The sequence below is a fragment of the Bombina bombina genome, chromosome 3 (assembly GCF_027579735.1).
Source record: "Bombina bombina isolate aBomBom1 chromosome 3, aBomBom1.pri, whole genome shotgun sequence".
Taxonomy (NCBI): domain Eukaryota; kingdom Metazoa; phylum Chordata; class Amphibia; order Anura; family Bombinatoridae; genus Bombina; species Bombina bombina.
In genome coordinates this window covers 318,511,895-318,528,084 of record NC_069501.1, presented here as the reverse complement: position 1 = coordinate 318,528,084, position 16,190 = coordinate 318,511,895, and the positions used below count along the sequence as shown (strand labels likewise).

The following is a 16,190-nucleotide window of genomic DNA, read 5'->3' as shown; positions in this document are numbered from 1 at the left end:
AAATAAGGTTGCAGACCTTATTAAAGTTAATTTCTTTATTTATGCATCAACTAAATGATTCCCATCTATGGGAAAAGATCAGCATAAAAGTCAATGTTGTGAGGTTTTTAAATTTGTTAGAAAAATATGCATTGTTTTGAAGGCCCAGGACACAAACTTTAAAGAGCCTCTTGAATGCTTCTTATCTCACTTTGGCCTAGATTATGAGTGATGCGCTAACTGTTGTGAAATAGCGTGCGTATTCTGAGTTTAAAGTAAGCGCGGTCACTTGAGTGCAATTGAATTTAAACGCGCATCGGGATAGCTCGACTTCAGAGCTCTGATTAACTGTTAAGCAAGACAAAAAAGTTATGCACAAAACATCAAAAATGCATTTAAAAGTACAGTTAGACTCATAATAACACTGTGATAAAAATTATTTTAAAACAATTGCATTAACGGGCTCAAAGATATGAGGTCTCAGGTGTTAGAAAAACAATGGGGCATATTTATCAAGCTCCAGACCGCTGCTCCATAACCTGTCCACCTGCTCTGAGCAGGCGGACAGACATCGCTGGAAATCAACCCGATCGAGTACGATCGGGTTGATTGACACTCCCCTGCTGAGTCTGCAGGGGGCGGCGTTGCACCAGCAGCTCGTGTGAGCTGCTGGTGCAATGCTGAATACGGCGAGTGTATTGCTCGCCGTATTCAGCGAGGTCTGGCGGACCTGATCCGCACTGTAGGATCAGGTCCGCCAGACCTTGATAAATAGGGGCCATTGTATCTATATATGTGTGTACATTTGTATTTAAATATTTCTATGTTTTACTGTATATTTACTGTACATATTTCACATTCCAATGTTCTTCACTTACAGGATAATATCCTATATAATTCTTAAATACATATTTCTATATATATCTATATCTATCTATCTATCTATCTATCTATCTATCTATATATGAAAACTTAGTAATCTTAAAGTGTCTCATTATTATATTAAATATAAAATATTAAATATAAAATTATAAAAATTATTAAACATACTGTAAAATATTCTAAATAATCCATAGAATGTATCTAATATTTTACAGTATGTTTAATAATTTTGAAAATAATTTTTATTAATTTTTAAAAATATTTTATATTTTAATAATGTGCCTTAAGAGTTTTCATGTGCACTAATCCGACTGCGTTAAACTCTCAGGCCTAGATTTAGAGTTCGGCGGTAAAAGGGCTGTTAACGCTCCGCGGGCTTTTTTCTGGCCGCACCATAAATTTAACTCTGGTATCGAGAGTTAAAACAAATGCTGCGTTAGGCTCCAAAAAAGGAGCGTAGGGCATTTTTACCGCAAATGCAACTCTCGATACCAGAGTTGCTTACGGACGCGGCCGGCATCAAAAACGTGCTCGTGCACGATTCCCCCATAGGAAACAATGGGGCTGTTTGAGCTGAAAAAAAACCTAACACCTGCAAAAAAGCAGCGTTCAGCTCCTAACGCAGCCCCATTGTTTCCTATGGGGAAACACTTCCTACGTCTGCACCTAACACTCTAACATGTACCCCGAGTCTAAGCACCCCTAACCTTACACTTATTAACCTCTAATCTGCCACTCCCGCTATCGCTGACCCCTGCATATTATTATTAACCCCTAATCTTCCGCTCCGTAAACCGCCGCAAACTACGTTATCCCTATGTACCCCTAATCTGCTGCCCTAACATCGCCGACCCCTATGTTATATTTATTAACCCCTAATCTGCCCCCCACAACGTCGCCGACACCTACCTACACTTATTAACCCCTAATCTGCCGAGCGGACCTGAGCGCTACTATAATAAAGTTATTAACCCCTAATCCGCCTCACTAACCCTATCATAAATAGTATTAACCCCTAATCTGCCCTCCCTAACATCGCCGACACCTACCTTCAATTATTAACCCCTAATCTTCCGATCGGAGCTCACCGCTATTCTAATAAATGGATTAACCCCTAAAGCTAAGTCTAACCCTAACACTAACACCCCCCTAACTTAAATATAATTTTAATCTAACTAAATAAATTAACTCTTATTAAATAACTTATTCCTATTTAAAGCTAAATACTTACCTGTAAAATAAACCCTAATATAGCTACAATATAAATTATAATTATATTATAGCTATTTTAGGATTAATATTTATTTTACAGGCAACTTGGTATTTATTTTAACTAGGTACAATAGCTATTAAATAGTTAAGAACTATTTAATAGTTACCTAGTTAAAATAATAACAAATTTACCTGTAAAATAAATCCTAACCTAAGATGTAATTAAACCTAACACTACCCTATCAATAAAATAATTAAATAAACTACCTACAATTACCTACAATTAACCTAACACTACACTATCAATAAATTAAATAAACACAATTGCTACAAATAAATACAATTAAATAAACTAGCTAAAGTACAAAAAATAAAAAAGAACTAAGTTACAGAAAATAAAAAAATATTTACAAACATAAGAAAAATATTACAACAATTTTAAACTAATTACACCTACTCTAAGCCCCCTAATAAAATAACAAAGCCCCCCAAAATAAAAAATTCCCTACCCGATTCTAAATTAAAAAAGTTACAAGCTCTTTTACCTTACCAGCCCTGAACAGGGCCCTTTGCGGGGCATGCCCCAAGAAGTTCAGCTCTTTTGCCTGTAAAAAAAAACATACAATACCCCCCCCCCCAACATTACAACCCACCACCCACATACCCCTAATCTAACCCAAACCCCCCTTAAATAAACCTAACACTAATCCCCTGAAGATCTTCCTACCTTGTCTTCACCATCCAGGTATCACCGATCCGTCCTGGCTCCAAGATCTTCATCCAACCCAAGCGGGGGTTGGCGATCCATAATCCGGTGCTGAAGAAGTCCAGAAGAGGGTCCAAAGTCTTCCTCCTATCCGGCAAGAAGAGGACATCCGGACCGGCAAACATCTTCTCCAAGCCGCATCTTCTATCTTCTTCCATCCGGTGCGGAGCGGGTCCATCTTGAAGCAGGCGACGCGGATCCATCCTCTTCTTCCGATGTCTCCCGACTAATGACGGTTCCTTTAAGGGACGTCATCCAAGATGGCGTCCCTCGAATTCCGATTGGCTGATAGGATTCTATCAGCCAATCGGAATTAAGGTAGGAATTTTCTGATTGGCTGATGGAATCAGCCAATCAGAATCAAGTTCAATCCGATTGGCTGATCCAATCAGCCAATCAGATTGAGCTCGCATTCTATTGGCTGTTCCGATCAGCCAATAGAATGCGAGCTCAATCTGATTGGCTGATTGGATCAGCCAATCGGATTGAACTTGATTCTGATTGGCTGATTCCATCAGCCAATCAGAAAATTCCTACCTTAATTCCGATTGGCTGATAGAATCCTATCAGCCAATCGGAATTCGAGGGACGCCATCTTGGATGACGTCATTTAAAGGAACCGTCATTCGTCGTTCAGTCGTCGGTCCGGATGGATGTTCCGCGCTGGGGGTCTTCAGGATCCTGCCGCTTCGCTCCGGATGGAAGAAGATCGAAGATGCCGCTTGGAGAAGATGTTTGCCGGTCCGGATGTCCTCTTCTTGCCGGATAGGAGGAAGACTTTGGACCCTCTTCTGGACTTCTTCAGTGGATGTCTAGCCCCCGCTTGGGTTGGATGAAGATATCGGAGCCAGGACCGATCGGTGATACCTGGATGGTGAAGACAAGGTAGGAAGATCTTCAGGGGATTAGTGTTAGGTTTATTTAAGGGGGGTTTGGGTTAGATTAGGGGTATGTGGGTGGTGGGTTGTAATGTTGGGGGGGGTATTGTATGTTTTGTTTTACAGGCAAAAGAGCTGAACTTCTTGGGGCATGCCCCGCAAAGGGCCCTGTTCAGGGCTGGTAAGGTAAAAGAGCTTGTAACTTTTTTAATTTAGAATAGGGTAGGGAATTTATTATTTTGGGGGGCTTTGTTATTTTATTAGGGGGCTTAGAGTAGGTGTAATTAGTTTAAAATTGTTGTAATATTTTTCTTATGTTTGTAAATATTTTTTTATTTTCTGTAACTTAGTTCTTTTTTATTTTTTGTACTTTAGCTAGTTTATTTAATTGTATTTATTTGTAGCAATTGTGTTTATTTAATTTATTGATAGTGTAGTGTTAGGTTAATTGTAGGTAATTGTAGGTAGTTTATTTAATTATTTTATTGATAGGGTAGTGTTAGGTTTAATTATATCTTAGGTTAGGATTTATTTTACAGGTAAATTTGTTATTATTTTAACTAGGTAACTATTAAATAGTTCTTAACTATTTAATAGCTATTGTACCTAGTTAAAATAAATACCAAGTTGCCTGTAAAATAAATATTAATCCTAAAATAGCTACAATGTAATTATAATTTATATTGTAGCTATATTAGGATTTATTTTACAGGTAAGTATTTAGCTTTAAATAGGATTAATTTATTTAATAAGAGTTAATTTATTTCGTTAGATTAAAATTATATTTAAGTTAGGGGGGTGTTAGTGTTAGGGTTAGACTTAGCTTTAGGGGTTAATACATTTATTAGAATAGCGGTGAGCTCCGATCGGAAGATTAGGGGTTAATAATTTAAGTTAGGTGTCGGCGATGTTAGGGAGGGCAGATTAGGGGTTAATACTATTTATGATAGGGTTAGTGAGGCGGATTAGGGGTTAATAACTTTATTATAGTAGCGCTCAGGTCCGCTCGGCAGATTAGGAGTTAATAAGTGTAGGTAGGTGTCGGCGACGTTGAGGGGGGCAGATTAGGGGTTAATAAATATAATATAGGGGTCGGCGGTGTTAGGGGCAGCAGATTAGGGGTACATAGGGATAACGTAGGTGGCGGCGCTTTGCGGTCGGAAGATTAGGGGTTAATTATTGTAAGTAGCTGGCGGCGATGTTGTGGGGGGCAGTTTAGGGGTTAATAAATGTAATATAGGGGTCGGCGGGGTTAGGGGCAGCAGATTAGGGGTACATAAGTATAACGTAGGTGGCGGTCGGAAGATTAGGGGTTAAAATTTTTAATCGAGTGGCGGCGATGTGGGGGGAGCTCGGTTTAGGGGTACATAGGTAGTTTATGGGTGTTAGTGTACTTTAGGGTACAGTAGTTAAGAGCTTTATAAACCGGCGTTAGCCAGAAAGCTCTTAACTCCTGCTATTTTCAGGCGGCTGGAATCTTGTCGTTAGAGCTCTAACGCTCACTGCAGAAACGACTCTAAATACCGGCGTTAGAAAGATCCCATTGAAAAGATAGGCTACGCAAATGGCGTAGGGGGATCTGCGGTATGGAAAAGTCGCGGCTGTAAAGTGAGCGTTAGACCCTTTAATCACTGACTCCAAATACCAGCGGGCGGCCAAAACCAGCGTTAGGAGCCTCTAACGCTGGTTTTGACGGCTACCGCCGAACTCTAAATCTAGGCCTCAGTTAGTTGTACAGCTCCCAGAGCTTAAGGCAGTTAAAGGGACAGTATACTGTAAAATAGTTTTCCCCTTAATGTGTTTACAATTGCTTTTTTTACCAACTGCAGAGTAAAAAATGTATGAAAATTACCTTTTTAAGGTTTATTTGTGTATATTAAAGCTCTGATTTTGTGTTTTGAAGCCACAACCGAATAAAATGGGTTGAGTTTGTAGGTATAATCAGATCTCATTACTTTATCACATTGTGCACATATACCTGCTTCTTTATCTTATATCTGTCCTTAAAACAATCACCAGTACTTGGAGAGAACAATGGGAAATTAACATTTTATTACCTTATCTCTGCTATAGCCCACTGGTAGTGTCATTTCTTCTGCTGGCTGTGTTTACAAAGCCTAGGTGGGGATACCACATGCTAAATCAACTATTTCAAATGCCAATATAAGGGTAAAGGAGCTACTTGTAATCAATTTAATACACTCCTGCAGGTAAAGTGGATCATTGGGAACAAATTAAAGGGGAGAACATTTTTGAGTAAACTGTCCCTTTAACTCCAGACAAGCCTTTGTTCTACTAGTTTTGGCAGTGTAATGCCTTTATCAAGATTTTATTACACCGCCAAAACTAATAGAAGAAAAGCTTGTTGTTCAGGAGGATTATACACAGTGATACTATCACACCCATTTTTGAAATTTGATTAATGTTAATTACAGATGATCAGTCATGAGGTGGAAATCTTTTGTAACCTTAATATTGCTAAATCACTATATAAAATGTTAAAAATATATAATTACTGTATACATGTGCATAAATACTACAAATGTGCATTTCTTGTGTTAGGATTTCAAATCTGTTAACAAAACAAGAATATTAATTTTGTTTTCACCAAATGAATATTCGAACCAACAACAAAATATAAAGAAAACAAAGAAATGCTGACATAATTAGTCAGCATTCAATCAATTCCTTTACATTAACATAGGAGTTAAAAATACCTCTAGTGTGCTGAAGAGTTGCGCTAATCCCGACCCTTCTTCACCGAACCCCAGGGTGCGCTATTAGGAGGCTTAGCGCTGCATATCCCCGGGCCTGCACTAAAGGTGAAGGTTTTTTAGCATAGGCCCTGGGATCCACAACACGATGGGGCATATCTATTAAACTCCGTATGGAGCTTGATGCCCCGTGTTTCTGGCGAGTCTTCAGACTCGCCAGAAACAGCAGTTATGAAGTAGCGGTCACAGAGACTGCTGCTCCATAACCTGTCCACCTGCTCTGAGCAAGCGGACAGACATCGCAGGAAATCAACTCGATCGAGTACGATCGGGTTGATTGACACCCTCTGCTGGCAGCCCATTGGCCGCAAGTCTGCAGGGGGCGGCGTTGCACCAGCAGCTCTTGTGAGCTGCTGGTGCAATGCTGAATACGGAGAGCGTATTGCTCACCGTATTCAGCGAGGTCCGCCAGACCTTGTTAAATATAGGCTTAAGCCTCCTATTAACACAGCTGTGGCTCTATGAAGAAGGGTCAGGATTAGTGCGGCTCCCCAGCTCGCTAGAGGTAAGTATGTAACACTGTAGGTAAACTTTTTCACCTGTAGCAATTAAACATTTAAATTTGTTTAACGAAAACAAATGTAATTGTTCCACAAATATTCAGTATTCGTTTAGTTTACAAGAAGAATAATACTGAACAACACAGTAGGCAAATTTTTGAAAAACTACATTTTATGAATGTTCATTCTGAAAGATTCAGGCAAACCAAATTTTTCGCTCTGGCACAAACTACAATATATGCATTTACCAGAAACACATATGTACTGTGTTACCATTTTTTTTACACACTTGAATTATATTTGTTTTCCTAGGGTACAGATGTACAATAATTTAGATAGTTTAGCTGTAAATGTGTATAAATTATTAAAGGGACAGTCTACACCAGAATTGTTATTGTTCAAAAAAATAGATAACACCTTTGCTACCTGTTCTCCAGCTTTTCACAACCAACATTGGTATATTAATATACTTTATAACATTTAATCCTCTAAATTTCAGCCTGTTTTTAAGCCATTACAGACAGCCTCTTATGACATGCTTTTTTGTATTAGCTTTCACAACAAGAGACTGCTAATCCATGTGGGCCTTATAGATAACATTGTACTCTCTCCCGTGGAGTTGAGCATGACACTGCACTAATTGGCTAAAATACATGTCGATAGATATTAAATAAATAGTCATGTGATAATGGGGCTGTCTGCAGAGGCTTAGATACAAGGTAATCACAGAGGTAAAAAGTATTTTAATATAACCATGTTGGGTGTGCAAAACTGGGGAATGGGTAATAAAGAGATTATCTATATTTTTAAACAATAAACATTTTGGAGTAGACTGTTCCTTTAATTTGGGCTGTAGAAGTGTTTATTTACTTATTTATTGGAGGGAAATGTCCTCTAAAAACCAATGAACTGCTCTTCATGACATTGTCGGGGGTTTTAGTGATTGCAAATCCTATTCAAATGATTTCTTGCAATTAATAGTTATAGGAATATTTAAAATAATGCAGATTATGGAACCCTTGAATGAACATTGTAGCATCATAAAGACATAATTAAAGGCTACTGTCATATTTATTTTAATTTATTTTAAAACATATTTTCTTTACTTTTTCAGGATTTAAATTGTGCTTTTTCATATAAATAATAAAAAACAATGTTCTTTTAAAATTTCAATGAAAAAGTAATTATCTACTTATATTGCAGCCGTGTCGTACCATGGCAGACAGACAGACAGACACAGACATTTTATGCCATCTGTTCAGCGAATTTTTTAATCTATTTTCTACTGTACCTTGTACCATTTGATTTCTGGCTCTCTGTATGGCATAACATAATCTTCTATTTCTGGACATAAAATTTCTTTGCTTTTGCTTAGTTCAGCTTTTTCAAAGTATTTCATTTTGGAATTATAGCAAAGTCCTGTGTCATTGTCCCCAACAACCAAGGAAATAGAAACTTTCATGCAGTAGGTTGAGTTCCTGTTAAAACAAAATATATAAAGAAATATTAGAAACATTAAAATGCCATAAAACATGTTGAGATCTGTGCATATCCTAAAAGAGCTAATTAAGTGAAAATAGTTTGCAATAAAAAAAATGTTTAAAAATTGCTAGCAAGTATTTTAAAATAATTTTTAAAAATCAGCAAAATTAGTTACAAAACCATGCTATCTGGAGCAGTCTGCTCCACCCACCCTTATCAGTGTTTAGACACAGGCATTGTATTTCAACTGAGTTCACAGCTTCTAGGCATGCTCCAGCAGATAATCCCTATGTACTTTTGCATTCTAACAAAACAACAATAGATATAGATACAGCCATAGAAGGAAATAATCAACAGCAACCAACGCACCCGGTAGAGGCGAACAGAAGAAGGAAATATGTGGGGGGAGTTAGAGCTTTACAATTCAGAAACTAAAAAGAAAGGGTTAATGGCGAGGCACTGCAGTATAAATTTGCAGGTAAAGTAATTAAAGTATATATTATTATATTTGGTCTATATCCCAATGTGTTGTATGTCCCTTTAACAAGTAAACACAGCAAGTTTCATAGTTCTACTTGGGATTTTAGTGTTTGCATCTGAGAACTGTCAATGATATCTGAAGAGGTAAAATTAACATAAGATAAATGTACCAATTTCAAAACTGGGACATTATACACTCATTTTTTCTTTGCATAAATGTTTTGTAAATGATCTATTTATGTAGCCCATAAAGTTTTTTTTAAAAATTAATGTATAGTTTTGCTTATTTTTAAATAACATTGCTCTGATTTTCAGACTCCTAACCAAGCCCCAAAGTTTTATGTGAATACGCTCAGCTACCTACTCCAGCTTGCTCCTGTTTGTGTAAAGGGTCTTTTCATATGCAAAAGAAGGGGGAGGGGGGGAGTGTCTTATTTGCCACTTGCAGTGGGCTTTCCAGCAGCCTTTTCAACAGAGCCAAACTGACAGCTTCTAAGTAAGTTTTTAAACAGTTTTATACTGAATTTTTATATTTGTATCTGTGAATCTTATTCTTTATAGTAGTGTCTATTACATGCAGTTATATGAAAATGAGTGTATACTGTCCCTTTAAATCTGAAATGATGCACTTTTCTGTCAATTCTGCTTATTTTTAATTTCTTCCTAATAATACCTAGAAAAACCTTTGCAGGTGATCTATTCAAGTATTTTATGTATCTAACAGTTTCATAAATTTTTCATAAAATTATAGGATTTTCTTTCTGTATTCCATATTAGATTAGAATTGATTTTTAAAGCTCCTTTCATAATAACAATTATAAACATACTAAGTTGTGTCATCCATTAACCCTTTTCCAAAGAGTGTTTAGCAAATATTTTACATGTTGCCTTCTGTAATCTCTTAGATTTCATTACATTTTGATAGTTTTTCATTTTTTAATGCTACACCTCTGGTTTTGCAACGTTAGACTCCATTATTTTATAATTTTACTGAAACCAGTATAATTAGTAAGGATGTACCCATATTTAAAAAAATAAATGAAAAAAGCTTAAATACAAATCTTCAAAAAGATAATTTAGTAAAGCACATTTGGTTGCAAATTCATCTATGAATACCAACTCACATTATCAAATTGGATTCAATATGGTGATGCTATTAAAAACACCTGATTTTCTAGAAAATGTAGAGTAACTTGGACCACCTAGTAGAATACTGCCTATTGTGCTTTTGATATATTGACCTGTATGCAACATGTGTAGCTACAAAAAGCTCTGCTTATGTTGACAGTGGATAATAGTGACAATTGTTATAAGGTTTTTTTGACAGTGCGAGGCAGTTAAATATAATTCTTACATTAAAGGGACATGCCACCCACATTTTTTCTTTTATGATTTAGAAAGAGAATGCAATTTTAAACATCTTTCTAATTTACTTATATTATCTAATTTGTTTTATTCTTTTTATATTCTTTGATGAAAAGCATATCTAGATATGCTCACTAGCTGCTGATTGGTTGCTTCACATAGAAGCATCGTGTGATTGGCTCACCATGTGCATTGCTTTTTCTTCAACTAAAGATATTTAAAAAATGAAGCAAAATAAATAATGGAAGTAAATTGTAATGTTGTTTAAATTTATATTCTCTGTCTGAATCATGAAAGAAAGATTTTGGGTTTAGTGGCCCTTTAATATAATTCTTACATTCAGATGTGTAGTAATTCAGTTTCAATCTACTGTAAACAGATTGAAGCCGCTAAAACCCTCTTTAAATTGTAAAAAAATTGTCAAGTGAAGTCTGGTTTGTTTGACATTTAACAAGGTTGGTTTTATTTTCAGTTGATGGCTATTTGTGGAAATTTTTGAATGGCTTGAAGCAGATGCCATTTACTGGCCTCATGCAACTTTTTTAACCAACTTTTAAGAAGTAAATAGAAAAGGTATCACTAAGTTTAATAAATTGTATTCACCAAAGATGAGAAAATATTTCACACAATACCAACACTGCACATGTGTAGAAATTGTACTAGGTTAATAATATTCATTCTTTATTAGAATTAGTCCATTATTAACAAGGGTGTCTTTTTAAATAAAATGGTAAACAATTTGTTTACCTATTTGCAGGGCTAGTAAACACATTTTACAAATACTGATAATTAAAAAATAAATATGTTTATATCAGCAATTGTAAAACAAATTTCTATACATATTTAACGTATATGCACACTAATTTACACATATATCTAGAAAATATATACAAAAATTATCTGTCAGGGAATTTTGAATAGAACAACCCAGAACAGAAATACTATATTAGGCTATTGCACATATAATGACAATATTTTTTATTTATTACTTAATCACATACGTAACCATACAACATATAACCATGTATCTTTGATTGCATATATTTATATATTATCTTAAAATATGTACTTATTTATTTATATTACAAACTAATTAAGTACAAGAGAATTGTAGCTGAGACTAAAGTCCAGATTACAAGTGGCCCGCTAACAAAAATTTTTGCTTGTGTACCAATAACGCTCAAAGTAAAATTTTAACATGACCAGGTTAGCGCGTGTATTACAAGTTGAAAGTTAGCACAAAAGCAAAAGCCGATGCCAGACATCACAACCATTTTACCTTCATCTCCCTATAGACTTAAATATAGCACGCTAAATAAAAAACAAAATACTTCTCGCTCACATGCTAACCCGGCATGCATTATACCTACATCACTAAACTTAATGTGAGTTATGAATATTTTACATTACAATGTTCGTCACATAGAAGAAAATGTTCATATATATATATATATATATATATATATATATATACATACACTCACTAGCAACTTTATTAGATACAACTTGCTAGTACCGTGTCGGACCCCCTTTTGCCTTCAGAACTGCCTTAATTCTTCATGTCATAGATTCAACAAGGTGTTGGAAACATTCCTCAGAGATTTTGGTCCATATTGACATGATAGCATCACACAGTTGCTGCAGATTTGTTGGCTGCACATCCATGATGCAAATCTCCCGCTCCATAACATCCCAAAGGTGCTCTATTGGAATGAGATCTGGTGACTGTGGAGGCCATTGGAGCACAGTGAGCTCATTGTCATGTTCCAGAAACCAGTTTGAGATGATTTGAGCTTTGTGATATGGTGCATTATCCTGCTGGAAGTAGCCATAAGAACATGGGTACACTGTAGTCATAAAGGGATGGACATGGTCAGCAACAATACTCAGGTAGCAGGTGGCATTTAAACAATGTTCAATTGGTACTAAGGGGCCCAAAGTGTGGCAAGAAAATATCCCCCACACCATTACACCACCACCACCAGCCTGAACCGTTGATACAAGGCTGGATGGATCCATGCTTTCATATAGTTTACGCCAAATTCTGACCCTACCATCTGAATATCACAGCTGAAATTGAGACTCATCAGACCAGGCAACATTTTTCCAATCTTCTATTGTCCAATTTTAGTAAGCCTATGCGAATTGTAGCCTCAGTTTCCTGTTCTTAGCTGACAGGGGTGGCACCCGGTGTGGTCTTTTGCTGCTGTAGCCCATCTGCATCAAGGTTCAATGTGTTGTGTGTTCATAGATGGTGTTCTGCATACCTTGGTTGTAACAAGTGGCTATTTGATTTACTGTTGCCTTTCTATCATCTTGAACCAGTCTGACCATTCTCCTCTGACCTTTGACATCAACAAGGAATTTTCATCCACACAACTGCCGCTCACTGGATATTTTCTCTTTTTCTGACCATTCCCTGTAAAACCTAGAGATGGTTTTGCGTGAAAATCCCAGTAGATCAGTAGTTTTTTAAATACTCAGACCAGCCCGTCTGGCACCAACAACCATGCCACATTCAAAGTCACTTAAATCGCCTTTCTTCCCCATTCTGATGCTCGGTTTGAGTTTCATCAAGTCGTCTTCACCAAGTCTAGATGCCTAAATGCATTGACTTGCTGCCATGTGATTGGCTGATTAGCAATTTGTGCTATCAAGCAATTGAGCAGGTGTACCTAATAAAGTGGCTGGTGAGTGTATATATATAAAAAAGTGGGAGGGGGGGTAAATTATAAATCTATACCTATATATCAATATGAATATTTAAAATATATATATATATATATATATATATATATACATACAGATATATATAGAAATATATTTTTAGAAATACAAAAGAACTTTTTAATGTAATATATTTACATTAAAAACACAGTAAAATATTTTAGAAATATTAAAATTGCTTAAAAATAATTTTACACGAGTGTAAAGAGCTCCAAAGTGTGTGCATATATATATATATATATATATATATATATATATATATATATGTGTGTGTATATCTTTTAAAATGTAAGCACTTGATACTTACCTTAACGTGCTCTCCGTGTTCTGGAAAGTACGTTAAGGTAAGTATTGTAGCTACAGGTGAACTTTTCACTTGTAGCTTTGAAACATTTACATTTGTTTTAACAAAAACAAATGTAAATGTTTAATGAAAATTTGATTTTCATTTCATTTTAAGCTAAACAAAAGCTGAATAATGCAGGAAGTGAATATTCATAGAAACAAATTTTCCTGAATATCCGAAACGAAAATTTCTCAGATGCTAGTATTTTTTAGCAATAAAGTTTTTTTTTAATTAAGGTATATACATTGTTTTTTAAAACATAATGCTATTGCACACTCAATAGACTACAGTATAATGTACATATAACATTTATATACACTGGGAAACCCCAAAAATGTGTGTTACTCACTTTATTGCGATATTCGCTTTATTGCGGTTGTCTGGAACCGAACCCGCAAAATCTCCAAGGTATGCCTTTACATGTTTATATTTGTTCTTATATGTGTATATATGTATGTATATACTTATACCCACATATAAACACATAATTACCCATGTATGTGTAAATAAATATATACACTGTACAGGGAGTGCAGAATTATTAGGCAAATGAGTATTTTGACCACATCATCCTCTTTATGCATGTTGTCTTACTCCAAGCTGTATAGGCTCGAAAGCCTACTACCAATTAAGCATATTAGGTGATGTGCATCTCTGTAATGAGAAGGGGTGTGGTCTAATGACATCAACACCCTATATCAGGTGTGCATAATTATTAGGCAACTTCCTTTCCTTTGGCAAAATGGGTCAAAAGAAGGACTTGACAGGCTCACAAAAGTCAAAAATAGTGAGATATCATGCAGAGGGATGCAGCACTCTTAAAATTGCAAAGCTTCTGAAGCGTGATCATCGAACAATCAAGCTTTTCATTCAAAATAGTCAACAGGGTCGCAAGAAGCGTGTGGAAAAACCAAGGCGCAAAATAACTGCCCATGAACTGAGAAAAGTCAAGCGTGCAGCTGCCAAGATGCCACTTGCCACCAGTTTGGCCATATTTCAGAGCTGCAACATCACTGGAGTGCCCAAAAGCACAAGGTGTGCAATACTCAGAGACATGGCCAAGGTAAGAAAGGCTGAAAGACGACCACCACTGAACAAGACACACAAGCTGAAACGTCAAGACTGGGCAAAGAAATATCTCAAGACTGATTTTTCTAAGGTTTTATGGACTGATGAAATGAGAGTGAGTCTTGATGGGCCAGATGGATGGGCCCGTGGCTGGATTGGTAAAGGGCAGAGAACTCCAGTCCGACTCAGACGCCAGCAAGGTGGAGTACTGGTTTGGGCTGGTATCATCAAAGATGAGCTTGTGGGGCCTTTTCGGGTTGAGGATGGAGTCAAGCTCAACTCCCAGTCCTACTGCCAGTTTCTGGAAGACACCTTCTTCAAGCAGTGGTACAGGAAGAAGTCTGCATCCTTCAAGAAAAACATGATTTTCATGCAGGACAATGCTCCATCACACGCGTCCAAGTACTCCACAGCGTGGCTGGCAAGAAAGGGTATAAAAGAAGAAAATCTAATGACATGGCCTCCTTGTTCACCTGATCTGAACCCCATTGAGAACCTGTGGTCCATCATCAAATGTGAGATTTACAAGGAGGGAAAACAGTACACCTCTCTGAACAGTGTCTGGGAGGCTGTGGTTGCTGCTGCACGCAATGTTGATGGTGAACAGATCAAAACACTGACAGAATCCATGGATGGCAGGCTTTTGAGTGTCCTTGCAAAGAAAGGTGGCTATATTGGTCACTGATTTGTTTTTGTTTTGTTTTTTAATGTCAGAAATGTATATTTGTGAATGTTGAGATGTTATATTGGTTTCACTGGTAAAAATAAATAATTGAAATGGGTATATATTTGTTTTTTGTTAAGTTGCCTAATAATTATGCACAGTAATAGTCACCTGCACACACAGATATCCCCCTAAAATAGCTATAACTAAAAACAAACTAAAAACTACTTCCAAAACTATTCAGCTTTGATATTAATGAGTTTTTTGGGTTCATTGAGAACATGGTTGTTGTTCAATAATAAAATTAATCCTCAAAAATACAACTTGCCTAATAATTCTGCACTCCCTGTATATGTATATATATATATATATATATATATATACACACACACATACACATATTTAGACATACAGTGAAAAATATTTTGTCAGAAAGTGTATATATGAGTGTAATATTTTTTTGTGTTTGGTGAATATTTTTTTAACTTTTACATTTTATGTCTTTAAGTGCGCTTATCCGTTTAGTGGAAATTTTGTTTGCACTTGAGCGCAACCATTTACTTTCAACTTGTAATATGTGCACTAGATATCATGATCGTTGTATTGCTTATCGTGACCCACAATAACTATAGCGATAGCGTGCCACTTGTAATCTAGCCCTAAGTGTTTTATTTTATTATTTTATAATAAGATTTGGGTGTCCATTTATAAAGCAGCGGATGCTGCTACCGACCCACTCTGCTTCAGTTCCGCCTGAAGCGGAAGTTAAGAAGCAGCGGTCCTAAGACCGCTGCTCTTTAACTCATTGAGGTTGCGGACAGCAATCAGCCTGATCGAATACGATCGGGTTAATTGACACCCCCTGCTAGCGGCCAATTGGCCGCAAATCTTCAGGAGACGGTATTCCACCAGCCATTCACAATAACTGCTGGTGCAATGATAAATGCTGACAGCATATGCTGTCGGCATTTATCGATGTGTGGCAGACATGATTCGCTATAGTGGATCATGTCTGTCCACACCATAATAAATTTGCCCCTTGGAGTCCATATTGTTTGTGCTTCATG

The 16,190-nt window shown here is 36.5% G+C and overlaps 1 protein-coding gene across 1 annotated transcript in view; it reads right to left on the bottom strand.

The window, feature by feature from the left end:
* The window catches only part of IL1RAPL1 (interleukin 1 receptor accessory protein like 1), a 1,236,367-nt gene that overhangs the window by 893,081 nt on the left and 327,096 nt on the right, over positions 1-16,190 (bottom strand). Inside the window, exon 3 of the mRNA XM_053705272.1 lies at positions 8,283-8,469. Coding sequence (XP_053561247.1) covers positions 8,283-8,469 — 187 coding nt within the window. The remainder of the gene's footprint in view (positions 1-8,282; positions 8,470-16,190) is intronic.